Source organism: Microtus oregoni, unplaced genomic scaffold, assembly GCF_018167655.1.
Source record: "Microtus oregoni isolate MIOR12 unplaced genomic scaffold, Mior012 000010F_ref0000083, whole genome shotgun sequence".
Taxonomy (NCBI): Eukaryota; Metazoa; Chordata; class Mammalia; order Rodentia; family Cricetidae; genus Microtus; species Microtus oregoni.
The window spans coordinates 11,895,947-11,909,715 of NW_024543069.1; the positions used below are offsets into that span (position 1 = coordinate 11,895,947).

Below are 13,769 nucleotides of genomic sequence, written 5' to 3' on the forward strand. Positions count from 1 at the left end.
AGGTAAACAACTCAAAATAGCTTCACCCCTAAAACTAGCCACGTTCACTAGCACCCTGTATGCCACAGTAGGCAGGGCTAAGCTACAAACGAGACTCTGAGATCAGAGCAGCTGAGAGAGAAAGAACATGAAGTTGGAAGGCAGCATCTGAAAGAAGTTGGGAGGGAAGAATACAAATAAAATGTAATGTATGAAAATGTTTTAAAATTTTTAAAAATATGAGAAAAGGAAAAAAAGAAAATTGACTTCAACAAGTATTATTCTTAGTGCCGAAGGTAACCAACACCCTAAAAACACATACAAAACAAGACAAATTAGATACATGAGTGAAGGTAACTAACAACAGATGACTCACACTAGAAACAAAACAATTAAATGCATAAGAAAACTTTTATCCCTTATTACTAATCAAGAAGTACAGATTAAAACAATATGCCATCATGTGTGCAAAATTTAGAAAGGCCAACCCAGTTCTAAGCATTACCAGCAAGTGTCAGGAAAAATGAAAAGCTCACTGGTGCTGGGAAAGTAGTATACTAGCACTGTTATGGGACATCAAAGTTTATATTTGGATTCTCCTGTCCAGCAATTCCAATTCTTTTTTTTTTAATATTTATTTATCTATACAATATTCTGTCTGTGTGTATGCCTGCAGGCCAGAAGAGGGCACCAGACTTCATTACAGATGGTTGTGAGCCACCATGTGGTTGCTGGGAATTGAACTCAGGACCTTTGGAAGAGCAGGCAGTGCTCTTAACCACTGAGCCATCTCTCCAGCCCCAGCAATTCTTAAATCAATTCCCAAGAAAAACCACCACATATACACAAAGATGAACAAAAGGATAGTTATTCACTGCTATTTCCAGCAGCAAAAAGTAAAATATAAGTCTACTAATAAATCAATTTATTTATTTAACTAACTCAGTTAGTCCACTAACTAAGGACTATCAGAGAACAATTAAAAATAATTAAATGGAAGTAAATGCAGTGTTCCTGAAAGTCTTCCAAACAGTTCAAAGCATTCAGAGTCACAGAGCACTTCATGAGAGCAACTACCGACAAGTTACAGAGTACACTGTTTTAAGGAACTACATTATCTCTAGAGATGGACAAATAAGGATAATTTCTATACGATTTGAATGTTTAGAATTATTTTTAAATACATACTTTGTTTCTATTAATGTGTATGTTTGTGTACACACGTGTGCAAGGTGCCTACACGATGAAGAAGGCATTAGATTGCCTGGAGTTAGAATTGAAGGTGGATTTTAAACCAGTGAAAATGGGTGCTTGGACCAGACTCCAGTCCTCTAAAAGAACAGCTAGCACTCTTCCCTGAGGAGTCATCTCTCCAACTCCAACTACAATGTCGTTTAAGTTACTAATATACAAGTTAAGGAAAACACTCATTTAAGTCAAAAATTAGTGACGAAAAAAGACTTTAGCTAGAAGAAGGGTTGTTAAACCTGCAGCACTGGGGCTTTGGCAGTAATTTTAAAAATGAATTTAGTCTTTTGCCAACGAAACATTCTGTGAGAATAATTTCTACTATGGTCCTTTGCTAGAATATGAATGAACTGAAGGCAAACAAGCAATCCAACAGACTCTCATGTTGCCCAGGCAGGCTTATACAGGGGACAACCTTCAAACGCTCACTCCTCCTGCCTCCAACTCCCAAGTACCAAGACAACAGACATGCAACACCACACCCAGCTTTGAGTTTCTTCATCAGGCATTACTCAGCACACTTTTCCCAAGGGATTAGGCAATCAATAAAGGAATCGTGTACACAAGTGTGGTGGTTTGAATGGAAATGGCCCCCACAGGCTCATAGGGAATGGCACTTTTAGGAGGCATACCCTTGATGGAAGAAGTGTGTTACTGGGGGAGGTCTTTGAGATTTCAGATGCCCAAGCCAGGCCAAATGTCTCTTCCTCCTGCTGCCTGCCAATCCAGATATAGAAATCCCAGGTACCCCTCCAGTACCATGTCTGCCAGCAAGCCAGTTTCCCACCATTAACAACCTCTGAACCATTGACTAGCCCCAATTAAAGGCTTTGTAAGAGTTGTCGTGGCCATAGAGTCTCCTCACAGCAACAGAAACCCCTAACTAAGACAAGGTATCACTAAATTGTTTCATGATGCAGACAACCCTATGCCTACCAGTAATACTCTCAACGTAGAGGCACAGATTACGTTTTCACATAACTGATACTGCTTTCTCTTTTAAGGACTTTGGTCATTTCTTCAAGAACAGTCACCATCAGAAATCCTGTATTTTAAAAAGTGACTTAGAAAAACAACTCTTGTCTAACAATAACACCAACCAAAACCTATTAGTAGCAGGAATCTTGCGTTTGCTTCAAAATATTTAAATTTTAAATTATCAATTTCAGAACTATGGCATTGCCATCAAATATATATAAAAGTATGCTGCATCTACAGTGAATGCTATAAGCCTACAGTGTCATTCAGGGCAGTCACATGAAACCCAGATGGCCATCCCAGCCACCATCAAAGAAACCATGCCAAACAAAACCCAGCATATTCTGAGGCAGAACTTAGAAACTACCATGAAATTTTTTGTTTCAGAACTCCATTCAGATACTTCACTATGTATTTATCCCTCTTTATTTACTGAGTTTATACTGAATTCTATCTATCACACATTACCTCTCAGCACATAAAATACAGAGAAAAAGTAGAACTTAAGAGATCTTCCAATCAGAGCAATCTTTCCCATATGAAACAAGTTCTTGATGAGTTTCTTATTTCTTTACACTGCATTAATGGAGTCACTGGCTTATTCTTCAAGATGAACAACACATAGAGGGCAAGAACTAATATTAATATAGCATTATATTCCAAGGACAAAGAATGGCATCTATCATAAACTAAATGCTTAATAAATGAACTGGGACAGAGGTACATCACCATAGAAAAAAAAACAGTTCTAGATACGTGTTATCCACAATAGCCACTAACATGTGTGTTTAGTATCAGCTAACAGAAGAAAACTCAATTCCTAAATTAAGCAACATGCATAATGCAGATATTAAATTAAGAATTTCTTTTTAAGCCGGGCGGTGGTGGCGCACGCCTTTAATCCCAGCACTCGGGAGGCAGAGGCAGGCGGATCTCTGTGAGTTCGAGGCCAGCCTGGTCTACAAGAGCTAGTTCCAGGACAGGAACCAAAAGCTATGGAGAAACCCTGTCTCAAAAAATAAAAATAAAAAAAAAAAAAAAAAAAAAGAATTTCTTTTTACACGTGTACATATATGCACATGATTTTTTTAAAAGAATTTGCAATTGCTTCAAAAGCTGAGAAAGACAATGTTATTTGGGATAACTGAAAGAAAATTTAGATAGTTTCCAATTCTTTTCAATTTGAACTCACCATGAATCTCTTTGATACGCAGTGTATTCTGATGCATTCCATATTTCAGAATCAATTGCTCCAGATAGTAGAACGTTTTCTTGTGAAGAGTCTAAACATCCATGCATTAACAATCAGTACATTATATGCCAAAAAACATTAATAAGTATAGTACACATATATCATCTACAGATATAGCACACTGATTTTTCAAACAAAAACATCTTTTAAAAATTAACTAAAACGGGACTGGAGAGATGGCTCAGAGGTTAAGAGCACTGATTGTTCTTCTAGAGGTCCTGAGTTCAATTCCCAGCAACCACATGGTGGCTCACAACCATCTGTAAAGAGACCTGGTGCCCTCTTCTGGCCTGCAGGCACACATGTTGTATACATAATAAATAAATAAATAAATCTTTTTTAAAAAAATTAACTAAAACATAAAATAGTGATGTATTTCCAAAGTTGAATGTTCCAGAAACCTAGATTCTGGTCATACATCAAGGGAACAAAGAAGGGTTTATCAGCTATTTATAATGGGCAATGCTAAGTTCATGTTGCAGAATTCACTCGTTATGTGTCTTCAGTACCTTCTGCCTGACTTGAATCACAGCCTTCCAGAAATCCTTAGCTTCCACTCTATGGCAGTCTCCACACATTTGGGACTGAACAACATAGTCGACCACAAACACTTGCTGAAGGATAGCACCATTCATCACCTGGAAAAGAAAGCAATTGCACTCCTTTACTCTTACAGCTCTGTCCAATAGGGACCGCTTTCTTTATTCAAGAAGAAAAATAAGTAATTTGAAACTTTTTTCTCTGAATGCATTAAGGACACCAGTAAGCTAAAGTTAAAATTATAAAATTAGGCTATACTACCTATTTTGGGAGGAGAGAGGGAACATACAAGGATTGAACATGGGGCCTGATGCACGCTGGCCAAGCATTCTACCACTGAGCTACTTCCCTGATGTGGGATTTCCCTCCATATGCTGGGAATGCCATTGGTTAATAAACTGTCTTGGCTTGTGATAGGGCAAAAGAGTAGAGCTATGTGGGGAAAACTAAACTGAATGCTGAAAGAAGACGAAATCAGGGAAAAGCTGTGTAGCCCCGCTGGAGACAGACGTCAGAACTGATAAGCCACAGTCTTGTGGGAATACAGATTAATGAAGATGGGTTAATTTAAGATATGAGTTAGCCAGAAATATGCATAAGCTAATAGACCAAGCAGTGTTGTAAATAATATTTCATAAATAGAAATTTTAAAAATATAAATATTTTATAATTAATAAATATAATGTTCACACATTATTTCGGGTTTGGGCAACCAGGAACAAACACACAGCCTTCCTATAACACTCACCCCAGTGGTAAGTTATACTGTTTTAAGAAAGGTACACATGAATTCCAAGTATTAGATTACCATTTTAAGTTTACCTCTAGAAAAAGTGGTTGTGAACATATTTTTTTAAAAACTTGGGGGTAGGGATGTGGCTTGACTGGGAGAGCGCCTGTCTGTCACACTATATTCCCACTGCCGTATAAGCCTGGCATGCTGGCACACACCTAAAATTTCAGCATTTGGGAAGAAGAGCAGGATTTGTGGCTATATACTGAGTTTGCAAACTCAACCTAAATTTTTTTTAAAGTTATATATATGTGGACATGCTGTGTATATATGCATGTGTGCCTATGTGTGTGACGCACAAAGAATTCACTTTTAGAAGACTAGTAAGAAGGAAATTCTCCACAAACAGTTGCCTGGGAAGCTTTCTAAATACAGTCTAGGAGTATACAAAGCTTAATGGTACTGAGCTCACCTGGCACACTTGAGACCTTAGGCTTGATCTTTAGTACTTCAGGAAAATAATAATAAACAAACAAATCCAGAGATTCTGATTCTGCTACTGTGATATAAGATAATAAGTCAAACTTGAGAATCAGTCTTACCTAATGTTTTAACTTCAATCTTTTTTTTTTTTTTTGGTTTTTCGAGACAGGGTTTCTCTGTAGCTTTGGAGCCTGTCCTGGAACTCCCTTGGTAGACCAGGCTGGCCTCGAACTCACAGAGATCCGCCTGTCCGCCTGTCTCTGCCTCCCAAGTGCTGGGATTACAGGCGTGCGCCACCACCGCCCGGCCTTCAATCTTTTTAAAATTAATTATTTTTGCTTTCTAAAAAGTTTTAACTTTTAACTGTGTATAGATGTGCACATGAGTGCAGGCAGCCATGGAGGCCAGAAATAAGTGCTAGATCCCTTGGAACTGGAATTACAGGTGGCTGAAAGGTGCCCAATGTTGGTGCCAGGAACTGAATTTTAGTCCTCACAACCCTGGGATTACAGGCACCAACAACATACAGCTGCTAAAAATAACTGAGGGCTGGGCATGGTGGTGCACACTGTCTTTAATGCCAGCACTCAGGGGCAAAGGCAGGAGGATTTCTACTTAGTAAGCGCTAGACCAGCAAGGGCTACCTAGTGAGAGCCTAACTTAAAACAAAAACAAAACCTTTAACGAGGGGCTGGAGAGATGGCTCAGAGGTTAAGAGCACTGACTGCTCTTCCAGAGGTCCTGAGTTCAATTCCCAGCAACCACATGGTGGCTCACAACCATCTGTAATGAGATCTGGTGCCCTCTTCTGGCCTGCAGGCATGGAGGCTGAACACTGTGTACATAATAAATAAATCTTTAAAAAAAAAAAAAAACCTTTAACGAGACTACTGAATCCACTAATTGACCCAATTATAAGTCAGATGATTAAAAGATAATAAAAGACTAAGATTTAAATTATATTCTTCCTTTTAAAGCGTTTAGTCCATAAAATAATTTAACATTAGTCCCTCATTCTCATGACTTTTATTTTAACCATATTAAAGGAAAAATGAATAGCTTACCTCTTTCTGAATTGTCAATTTAACTTTAAGCCTCTTGGAATGGGGCTCAGTCCAAACAAAGCATGCATCAACAAGGCGAACCTTCATAAAATATTGAAGAAAAGAACGGAAACTTAAGTCCCCATCTGAGAGATGGAAAGATGAATGAATACCTCATTCATAAACAACTCAGATCTTTGAAGGAACATGGGGTTAACATCATTACAACACTCAGTACAAACAAATAAAAGGTCTATCACTAAAGCCATGGCAACAAAAGCAGCACATGAAAGGGCAACCCATTGGCTGCACAGTGAGCCAAGAAAGAACTATATAAAAAAAGCTACTACTCTTAAAATATATAAATATAAATTTTTTTAAATAACAAACTGATGACTTCATTATGCAAAAGAAACACAATTATTCCGTAAATAAAAGCGTCTATTCAAGTTAGTATCTTTCTATGTTGGACTATAGATTTCCCTCCTCCCCTTCTAAGAATGGACATTTGCTGGAGAGAAAGTGGTTGAGAGCACTGGCTGCTCTTCCAGAGGACCCAGGTTCAATTCCCAGCACCCATACAGCAGCTCACACTTGTCTATAACCCCAGTTCTGGGGCTTCTGACACCCTCACACAGATATACATGCAGGCAAAACACCAAGGTACATAAAATAAGTTAAGAAAGAAAAAAATGGACATTCATTTGAGAAGTATTCATGTACTGACTACTGATGGAGGAAGGTCATTGGTTAAATAAAAAGAAACTGCTTGGCTCTCATTGGTTAGAGATAGGTGGGAGGAGTAAACAGAACAGAACGCTGGGAGGAAGAGGAAGTGAGCTCAGACTCCACAGCTCTCCCCTCAGGAGCAGACGCCTCAGAGAGACGCCATCCTCTCCTCTCCTGGGCAGACACACACGATGAAGCAAGCCGCCAGGTTAGACATGCTGAATCTTTCCCGGTAAGACCGGTGCTCACAGATTATTAGAGATGGGTTGATCGGGATGTGAGAATTAGCCTGTAAGGGCTAGAGCTAAAGGGCCAAGCAGTGATTAAATGAATACAGTTTGTGTGTTGTTATTTCGGGTAAAGATAGCTGTGCGGACTGCTGGGGTGCTGGGGACGCAGCCCCGCTGCCCGTATTACTATAGACTACATAACTGTAACACTCACTGACAGATAAGGAACTAAAAACAGTTTGCTAATCTTGATGAACTGAATATAAAACAGGCTAGAATGAGAACTTTGAACAAAAAGACTGAGAGAACAAGATGGAGCCTTTGTAATAATCTGAGTAGAAACCTGAACTAAGAGGAACCAGAAATAAGAGAAGCAAGAGCAGCTACTTAGGAGATAATTCTATAGATTTAATATCTATAGATTAGAAAGAAGAGAACATACACCAGCACAGAGTCCAAGTATCCTGCTTAGACAGCTAGATAATACCATTTTTTTTTTGACACAAATAAGCAACAGGTTTAATAGAGAAAGATCGCGTCATGACATCTATGACACACACAGTATGATACTGGTCTGGAGGTGCAGGGAGAAATCTGTTAAATAACAGACTAAAAAGTGTGAGCAAGCAGATTAAAATTGTATCAAATATTGCCTGGTGAGAAAAGACTAGCCACGGCAGATGCAGTACTAAAGCGGAAAACCCACCCAATGTGACTGAGGAGGCTACAGCAAATCCCAGTAGTCAAGAAACCAAGTCAAACAGAAAATGAGCAGCTTCCTAACCAACACCCCGCAATCTTATAGTCCTCCACACCACCGCTGCCACCACCCCCCATTTCTCTCTGTGGAAGTTAGGAGGAGGAAATGTACACAGCACTAAAGAGGCCTGTGCTCTGTCGAAAGGCTCTAACCTCCACCTGCAGAGTGGGGAGACTCTGAAGGCTCACCACACTTCTCCTTAGACAGGCCACTGCCAATGGTATCGCGTCCTTTGTCCTTTACCCTAACGGTCAGTCACCTTTCCATATGGTTCTTCAGTCTCTTCTGCCCCCATCTACCCAACCCTAAAATCATTTTACTATGTTCTCTAGTCAATGGAGCATCTCTTTCCTTTCCCTTCTAGTTCTCATAACTACACTGTCTCCCTCCAGACAATTAAAAAAAAAACCTAGACAAATAAATCAAGAGCTTGAAAGATTCCAGACCTTAAAAGTATTACTGCTAGAGCTGAAGCAATGGCTCAGTGGTTAAGAGCACTTAGTGTTCTTCCAGAGGACCCGAGTTCAATTCCCAGCTCCCATGCATCTGGAACTCCAGTCCAGGGGATCCCAACAACATCTTCTGGCTTCCAAAAGCACTGCACACACATAATGCACAGACATACATGCGGGCAAAACACCCATACGCACAAAATAAAAACAAACAAGTCCCCAAATTTTTCTAATAAATAAAAATATTACTGCTGAATAAAGGGCAATATAAAAATTAAGTGTGTGTGATCAAAACATTTGTAATGGGACTAGCAAAATGGCTCAGAGGTAGAGTACCTGGCAAATATGGGCAAAGTCCTTGGTTTAATCTCCAGCACCAAAAAGTAGATGAAAGGAAAAGAAAAATAGGAGCAAAACAAAACAGCAGTCACCAAAACAAAGCAAATTCCACACGGAAGGATTTTCTGAAATTGAGTGTTTTAATCATCCCACCTACCTTACTTAGAGGTGCTTTAATTTTTTTCAAGCACAAAGCAAGAAGCTCCCTGGATTCTAAAGCACACTGTATCCATGATGCTGGCGGCTGAAAGTATCTGAAAGAAGATAACACACTAAGTCTGCCATTCATTTCTTTAGGCCCTGCATAACTTACACTGATTATTAACCAGAACCAATACTCAAAGCTACTCTGAAACCTTAATCCAAAAGATTAAAAACCTCATGAAAGACCACTGTCTTTAGCTCAAAACTGAAATTCTGAGAAAGCCAATATGAGATATCTACTATCTGTTTTATCACCTCAATTAGTAAAATCGCAGTTAGGAGGCACCGAAGATAGCTCAGAGATCAAAGTGCGTGCTGCCAGGCCTGACAATCTGAGTTCACACAGTGGAAGAAGAGAACCAAGTCCAAGTTGTCCTTTGACAACAAAGTGCACATACATACAAAACAAATCCAAAAATGTTAAAAAAAAAATACAAAATTCCAGTGAGGAGGGCTGGAGAGATGGCTCAGCAGTTAAGAAGACTCAAGCTGGGTTTCCAGCATTCAATACTGGCAGCTCACAAATGCCTGCAAGTCTAGCTCTAAGGAGATTCGATGCCCCTGGCTTTCAGGGCATTGCACTCCTATGCACATGCCCACACATACACCAATAAAATAAAAATAAAATTTTTACAAGTTCCAATAAGGACGGCAAAAAGCCCAAAATTTCCTAGAAGCTATACTGACACATAAAAATCAACAGAAAACTACACTAAAATTGTTTATTTTCTACTTCAAAAATGTTTAAGAAATGTTAATTTCTCACAGACAAAAAAATAGCAACAGTACAGCATAGTACTGTGTATCAACAACATTTCGACACCAAATTCTATTTCAATTTTTAAGCTGAAAAACAAATTTTCATAATAAGCCTTAGTTAGCCAAGCTTGGGGCACACATTTCAAGGTTCAATAAAAACCATGTTTATAATACTTTCAAATATTACCTATCATCTAATAAAATCCCTTCATTCTCATGAGAAGTTCAGACTTAGAGAGACTATATCTAAGCCGTACAGAAAACTAGTTGGTAAGAAATCCAAGATAAACTAGGTGTCCCAATTCTTTGTCTAATACTAAACATTTATAACAAATCAGCAGCCTCATATCAGGCTTAAACACTGTAAACTGCCTGAGATAATACACTAAGTACATGGACTTATATATGTGCACACAGAGATATTATTCTGGGGAGACACATTTTTGAATTCTTGGGAAGGTCCAGACAATCTCCATATAAACAAAGCCAATTGCTATTTGGGAAAATACAGGCATATAATTTTCATATTCACCAGCAAGTTTTGTGTCTCTCAATGGACCACCAGATGTAAATAGCTTACACCAACAACTAAGAGAATGAAACCAAAGACGAATGAAATATCAGCTCTCAGAAGTCATCTTCTACTGTCAACTTCAAAATGCTATTTATACAAATACCTTTATCATCTTTACCAGATGAGTAGGACCGTAGAACACACACTATAAAGTTGCAAATTATTAAATCCTTAGTACCATCAACCTAAGTAGAAGTTAAATCCCAATTGCACATGCTTCCTTCTGTGTACTTTGGTGTATTCTCAGCACAGGGGCTCTCTCTCTCTCTGCATGAGTTAAAACTTAAGAAAGCTAAACAACTAATGTACTATACTATACCTTTGGCACTGTTTGCAGAAAGAAATGGAGACCTGCTTTGGAACACCTTGGCTGATGTCAACTTTACTTCGTAAACAGGCCACACAAACATTGGCAGGATTTGGACTAATTGGAACACCACACTCACAGCACAAGCTTGAGAAAATAAAGCAAAAAAATTTCCAATTAGATCTTATAAATTCACCAGTTAAATAAAATTATATATATATACACATATGTATATGTATGTATGTATGTATGTATGTATAAAACCCTACCAAACCAGAGACCCAAGATCGATTTCTAGCACCCAAGTAGTAGTTCACAACCATCTGTAACTCCAGCTCCAGGAGATTCAACCCCTCTTCTGATCTCTGTGGGCTCCTGCACGCACGTGGTACACACACATACACACACTCATGCACATTAACACAACTTAAAAAACAAACAAACAAAAAAGACAAACTGAGCATGGTGGGAACCCCCTTTAATCTTAACAATCAAGAATCAGGGAACACTAATCTGTGAGTCCCAGGCCAGTCAGAACTCTATAATGAGGCGCTGTTTCAAATGGGGGTGGGGCATGGAAGGCTGGCACCCTAAGGCAGAAATAAAGCAACCTTAAAGACAGAGTGAAGAAGAGCCCTGGACCAAGGAGAGCTACAATTCTGAGAATGCCAAAAGCATGGCACTGTGCGATAGAACTTCAGGCAGTGATAGAAATGCTGTCCTTCATCATTCCTTCTTCAAAGCCAGAAAAGAATAAAAAAGATTAACAATGCAAATAGCATAACATCAGTGGCAAACACCGAGGCACATTCCATGTGAACAATATCCCAGTGTGGTGGTGAGCACCTTAGTCACAGCACCTAGGAGGCAGAAACAGGCAGATCTCCGAGTTCCAGGACAGCCAGGACTTAACGTGGTGACAGTCTCAACAGCAAACAAAGAAACAAGACAAACAGAGCACGGAAGAGCAGTTTCTCTTTAATCTTGTAAACACTGACCAGTTTAGGACACATCGGACTACACAGATGTTTTTATTCTGAGCACGATCTCCACATTAGAAACAGTTCAGTTACTGGGACTCACAGTAAAGGAGAACGTACATATAACATGAAAACAGAAAGGAGATTATTACAGGAAGGGAGGGGGGCGGTGAAGCACAGTGGTAAGGGAAATATGAGCCCTGAACAATGTTAAATATATGTGTACTCATATACACACACTATACATCAAAATGTCATAATGAAACCATTACTTTTTATGTTAAAAATTAATTTTAAAAAGAAAACTACACTAAACTACAGGACAGGAAGAGCACCTACGTCTACTGAAGCTCTAGACAGGAGTATAACTCTAGTGGACTGGACGCAGAAAAATTTTGTGAACTGGGCTCGATGTAATTTCAGCATTTGGGAGGCTAAGGCGGGAAGGACAGGTCCTCAAAGTCTGTCCTGGCTACAGCGCGAATTTCCTGCCAACTGGGGCTATACAGTAGGGCTCTATCTGAAGCAATTAAAAATTAAAAAAAAATAAAGGTTGTTAACCACTGACATTGTTGCCCAAAAGAAAAATATAATTAACTTCCAGGGGTAAAATATATTTTAAAAAGTATAATGAACTTCCATATGTGAGCACTTAGCGTGCGGCTCGTATGTCGGAGGTTCCGAGTTATAAATGAAAATATCCACGTGTGGAGAATGACTGCGCAGTGCACTGTCTCTCCGGCAGACGTCTAGTAAAGCCCTTCCCGAAGCATGCATTCTCTAGACCGAACTTAAAATGAACTGAATAACTTAACTAGATTTCTTTTTTTTTTTTTTTTTTTTTTTTTTTAAATATTTATTTATTTATTATGTATACAATATTCTGCCTGTGTGTATGTCTGCAGGCCAGAAGAGGGCACCAGATCTCATTACAGATGGTTGTGAGCCACCATGTGGTTGCCGGGAATTGAACTCAGGACCTTTGAAAGAGCAGGCAATGCTCTTAACCCCTGAGCCATCTCTCCAGCCCCCTTAACTAGATTTCTTAAGAAATTAAAACTTATTTTTTTTTCCCCCAATTGAGAAAAGGGCTCCTGCCACTGAAAGTTTCCTCAGGAAGTTTCCCGGGGCTCGCAACTCACATGTGTCCCGGGCTGCGGTCAGCGGGTTCTGTCATATACTCCATCGCTCCGGATCTATCAAAGGAAGGGGAGGACCGGTGAGCTTTGCACCCCGGGGCGTCTCCCGGGCCGGGCAGCTCCGAGGACCCCAAGGGGCCCGGCACCCACGACCCCAGGCCTCCCGCCGCGGCCACGCGCGCGTGGGTCCGGCCGCCGCCCCTCCCCGCCCCGCAGCACCCACGCGGTCCGCTCGCGGCTGGCCTGCACCTCCCGGCCCGCTCCCTCCTCTGCCCACGGCCGGCGGCAGGAGCCGCACCGCGACCCCAGAAGGAACCGGCTCCTGCCTGACGAGCGGAGGCACAAGGTCAGCCGTCAGCTCCGCCCGCCCCGGAATCCCTCACAGTTGCCTCAGCTGGCCACGCCACTGGGAAGATGTCGCGAGAGGAGGACCGGAAATCCCGTGTGCAGAAGGACGCCGGTGAAAGGAGCGAGTGGGCGGGTCAAAAATACACGTGAGCAAAGGGCGGGGCCTGTGGAGGGGGAGGGTATGGGAGGCGGGGCGAGCTGGCAGGAAATGGTGCAGCTTGGGTGATGTAGTCACTGAGGCTTTCACCCCGTCACATAGCCTTAAAATGCTCCATCTAGGGCCTGGAAGGCTGGCTCACAGTTTAAAAGCAGCTGTTCTTCCAGAGGCCTGGGTTCCGTTTCCAGCACCCACGGCTCAGTCATCTACGGTTCCAGTTCTGTAGGATCTGAGGAGAGACTCAAAGTCATGTCCTTCTGAAGATGTTACAGAAGGAAATAAACTAAGAAAAGGGAAACCAGAAACAGTTTCCAGGAATTATCAGTAGAGTTCAGGAAAAGCAGTTCACCAGTCCATTTGTAGCAGTCCATAGGCGCTGAGACAAAGAAACAAAAATAACATCTGTAATGCTTTGGAACGGCTTCAGAAGGAGATACATAAGGAACTGGCAAAATTTCATACTAATGAGGGAAATCTATAATGAATCTACACATATAAATTCAACAACTTGGATGCAATAGACCATTTCCTTAAG

The 13,769-nt window shown here is 40.5% G+C and overlaps 1 protein-coding gene across 7 annotated transcripts in view; it reads right to left on the minus strand.

The window, feature by feature from the left end:
• Nmd3 (NMD3 ribosome export adaptor) overlaps nt 1-13,149 on the minus strand; it is an 81,962-nt gene extending 68,813 nt beyond the window's left edge. For 4 of the 7 annotated variants that reach the window (XM_041659119.1, XM_041659118.1, XM_041659117.1 and 1 more), the window contains exons 1-7: nt 13,056-13,149; nt 12,733-12,786; nt 10,623-10,757; nt 8,924-9,020; nt 6,278-6,358; nt 3,967-4,095; nt 3,398-3,488 (exon numbers count right to left, since the gene is read on the minus strand). In XM_041659119.1, the coding sequence (XP_041515053.1) occupies nt 3,398-3,488; nt 3,967-4,095; nt 6,278-6,358; nt 8,924-9,020; nt 10,623-10,757; nt 12,733-12,776 (577 nt within the window). In that variant the 5' untranslated portion in view covers nt 12,777-12,786; nt 13,056-13,149. Of the gene's footprint in view, nt 1-3,397; nt 3,489-3,966; nt 4,096-6,277; nt 6,359-8,923; nt 9,021-10,622; nt 10,758-12,732; nt 12,932-12,952 lie in introns of those variants that run through there. The other 3 variants (XM_041659114.1, XM_041659116.1, XM_041659115.1) reach the window with 3 other exon arrangements.
• Between the last annotated feature and the right edge of the window lie 620 nt (nt 13,150-13,769).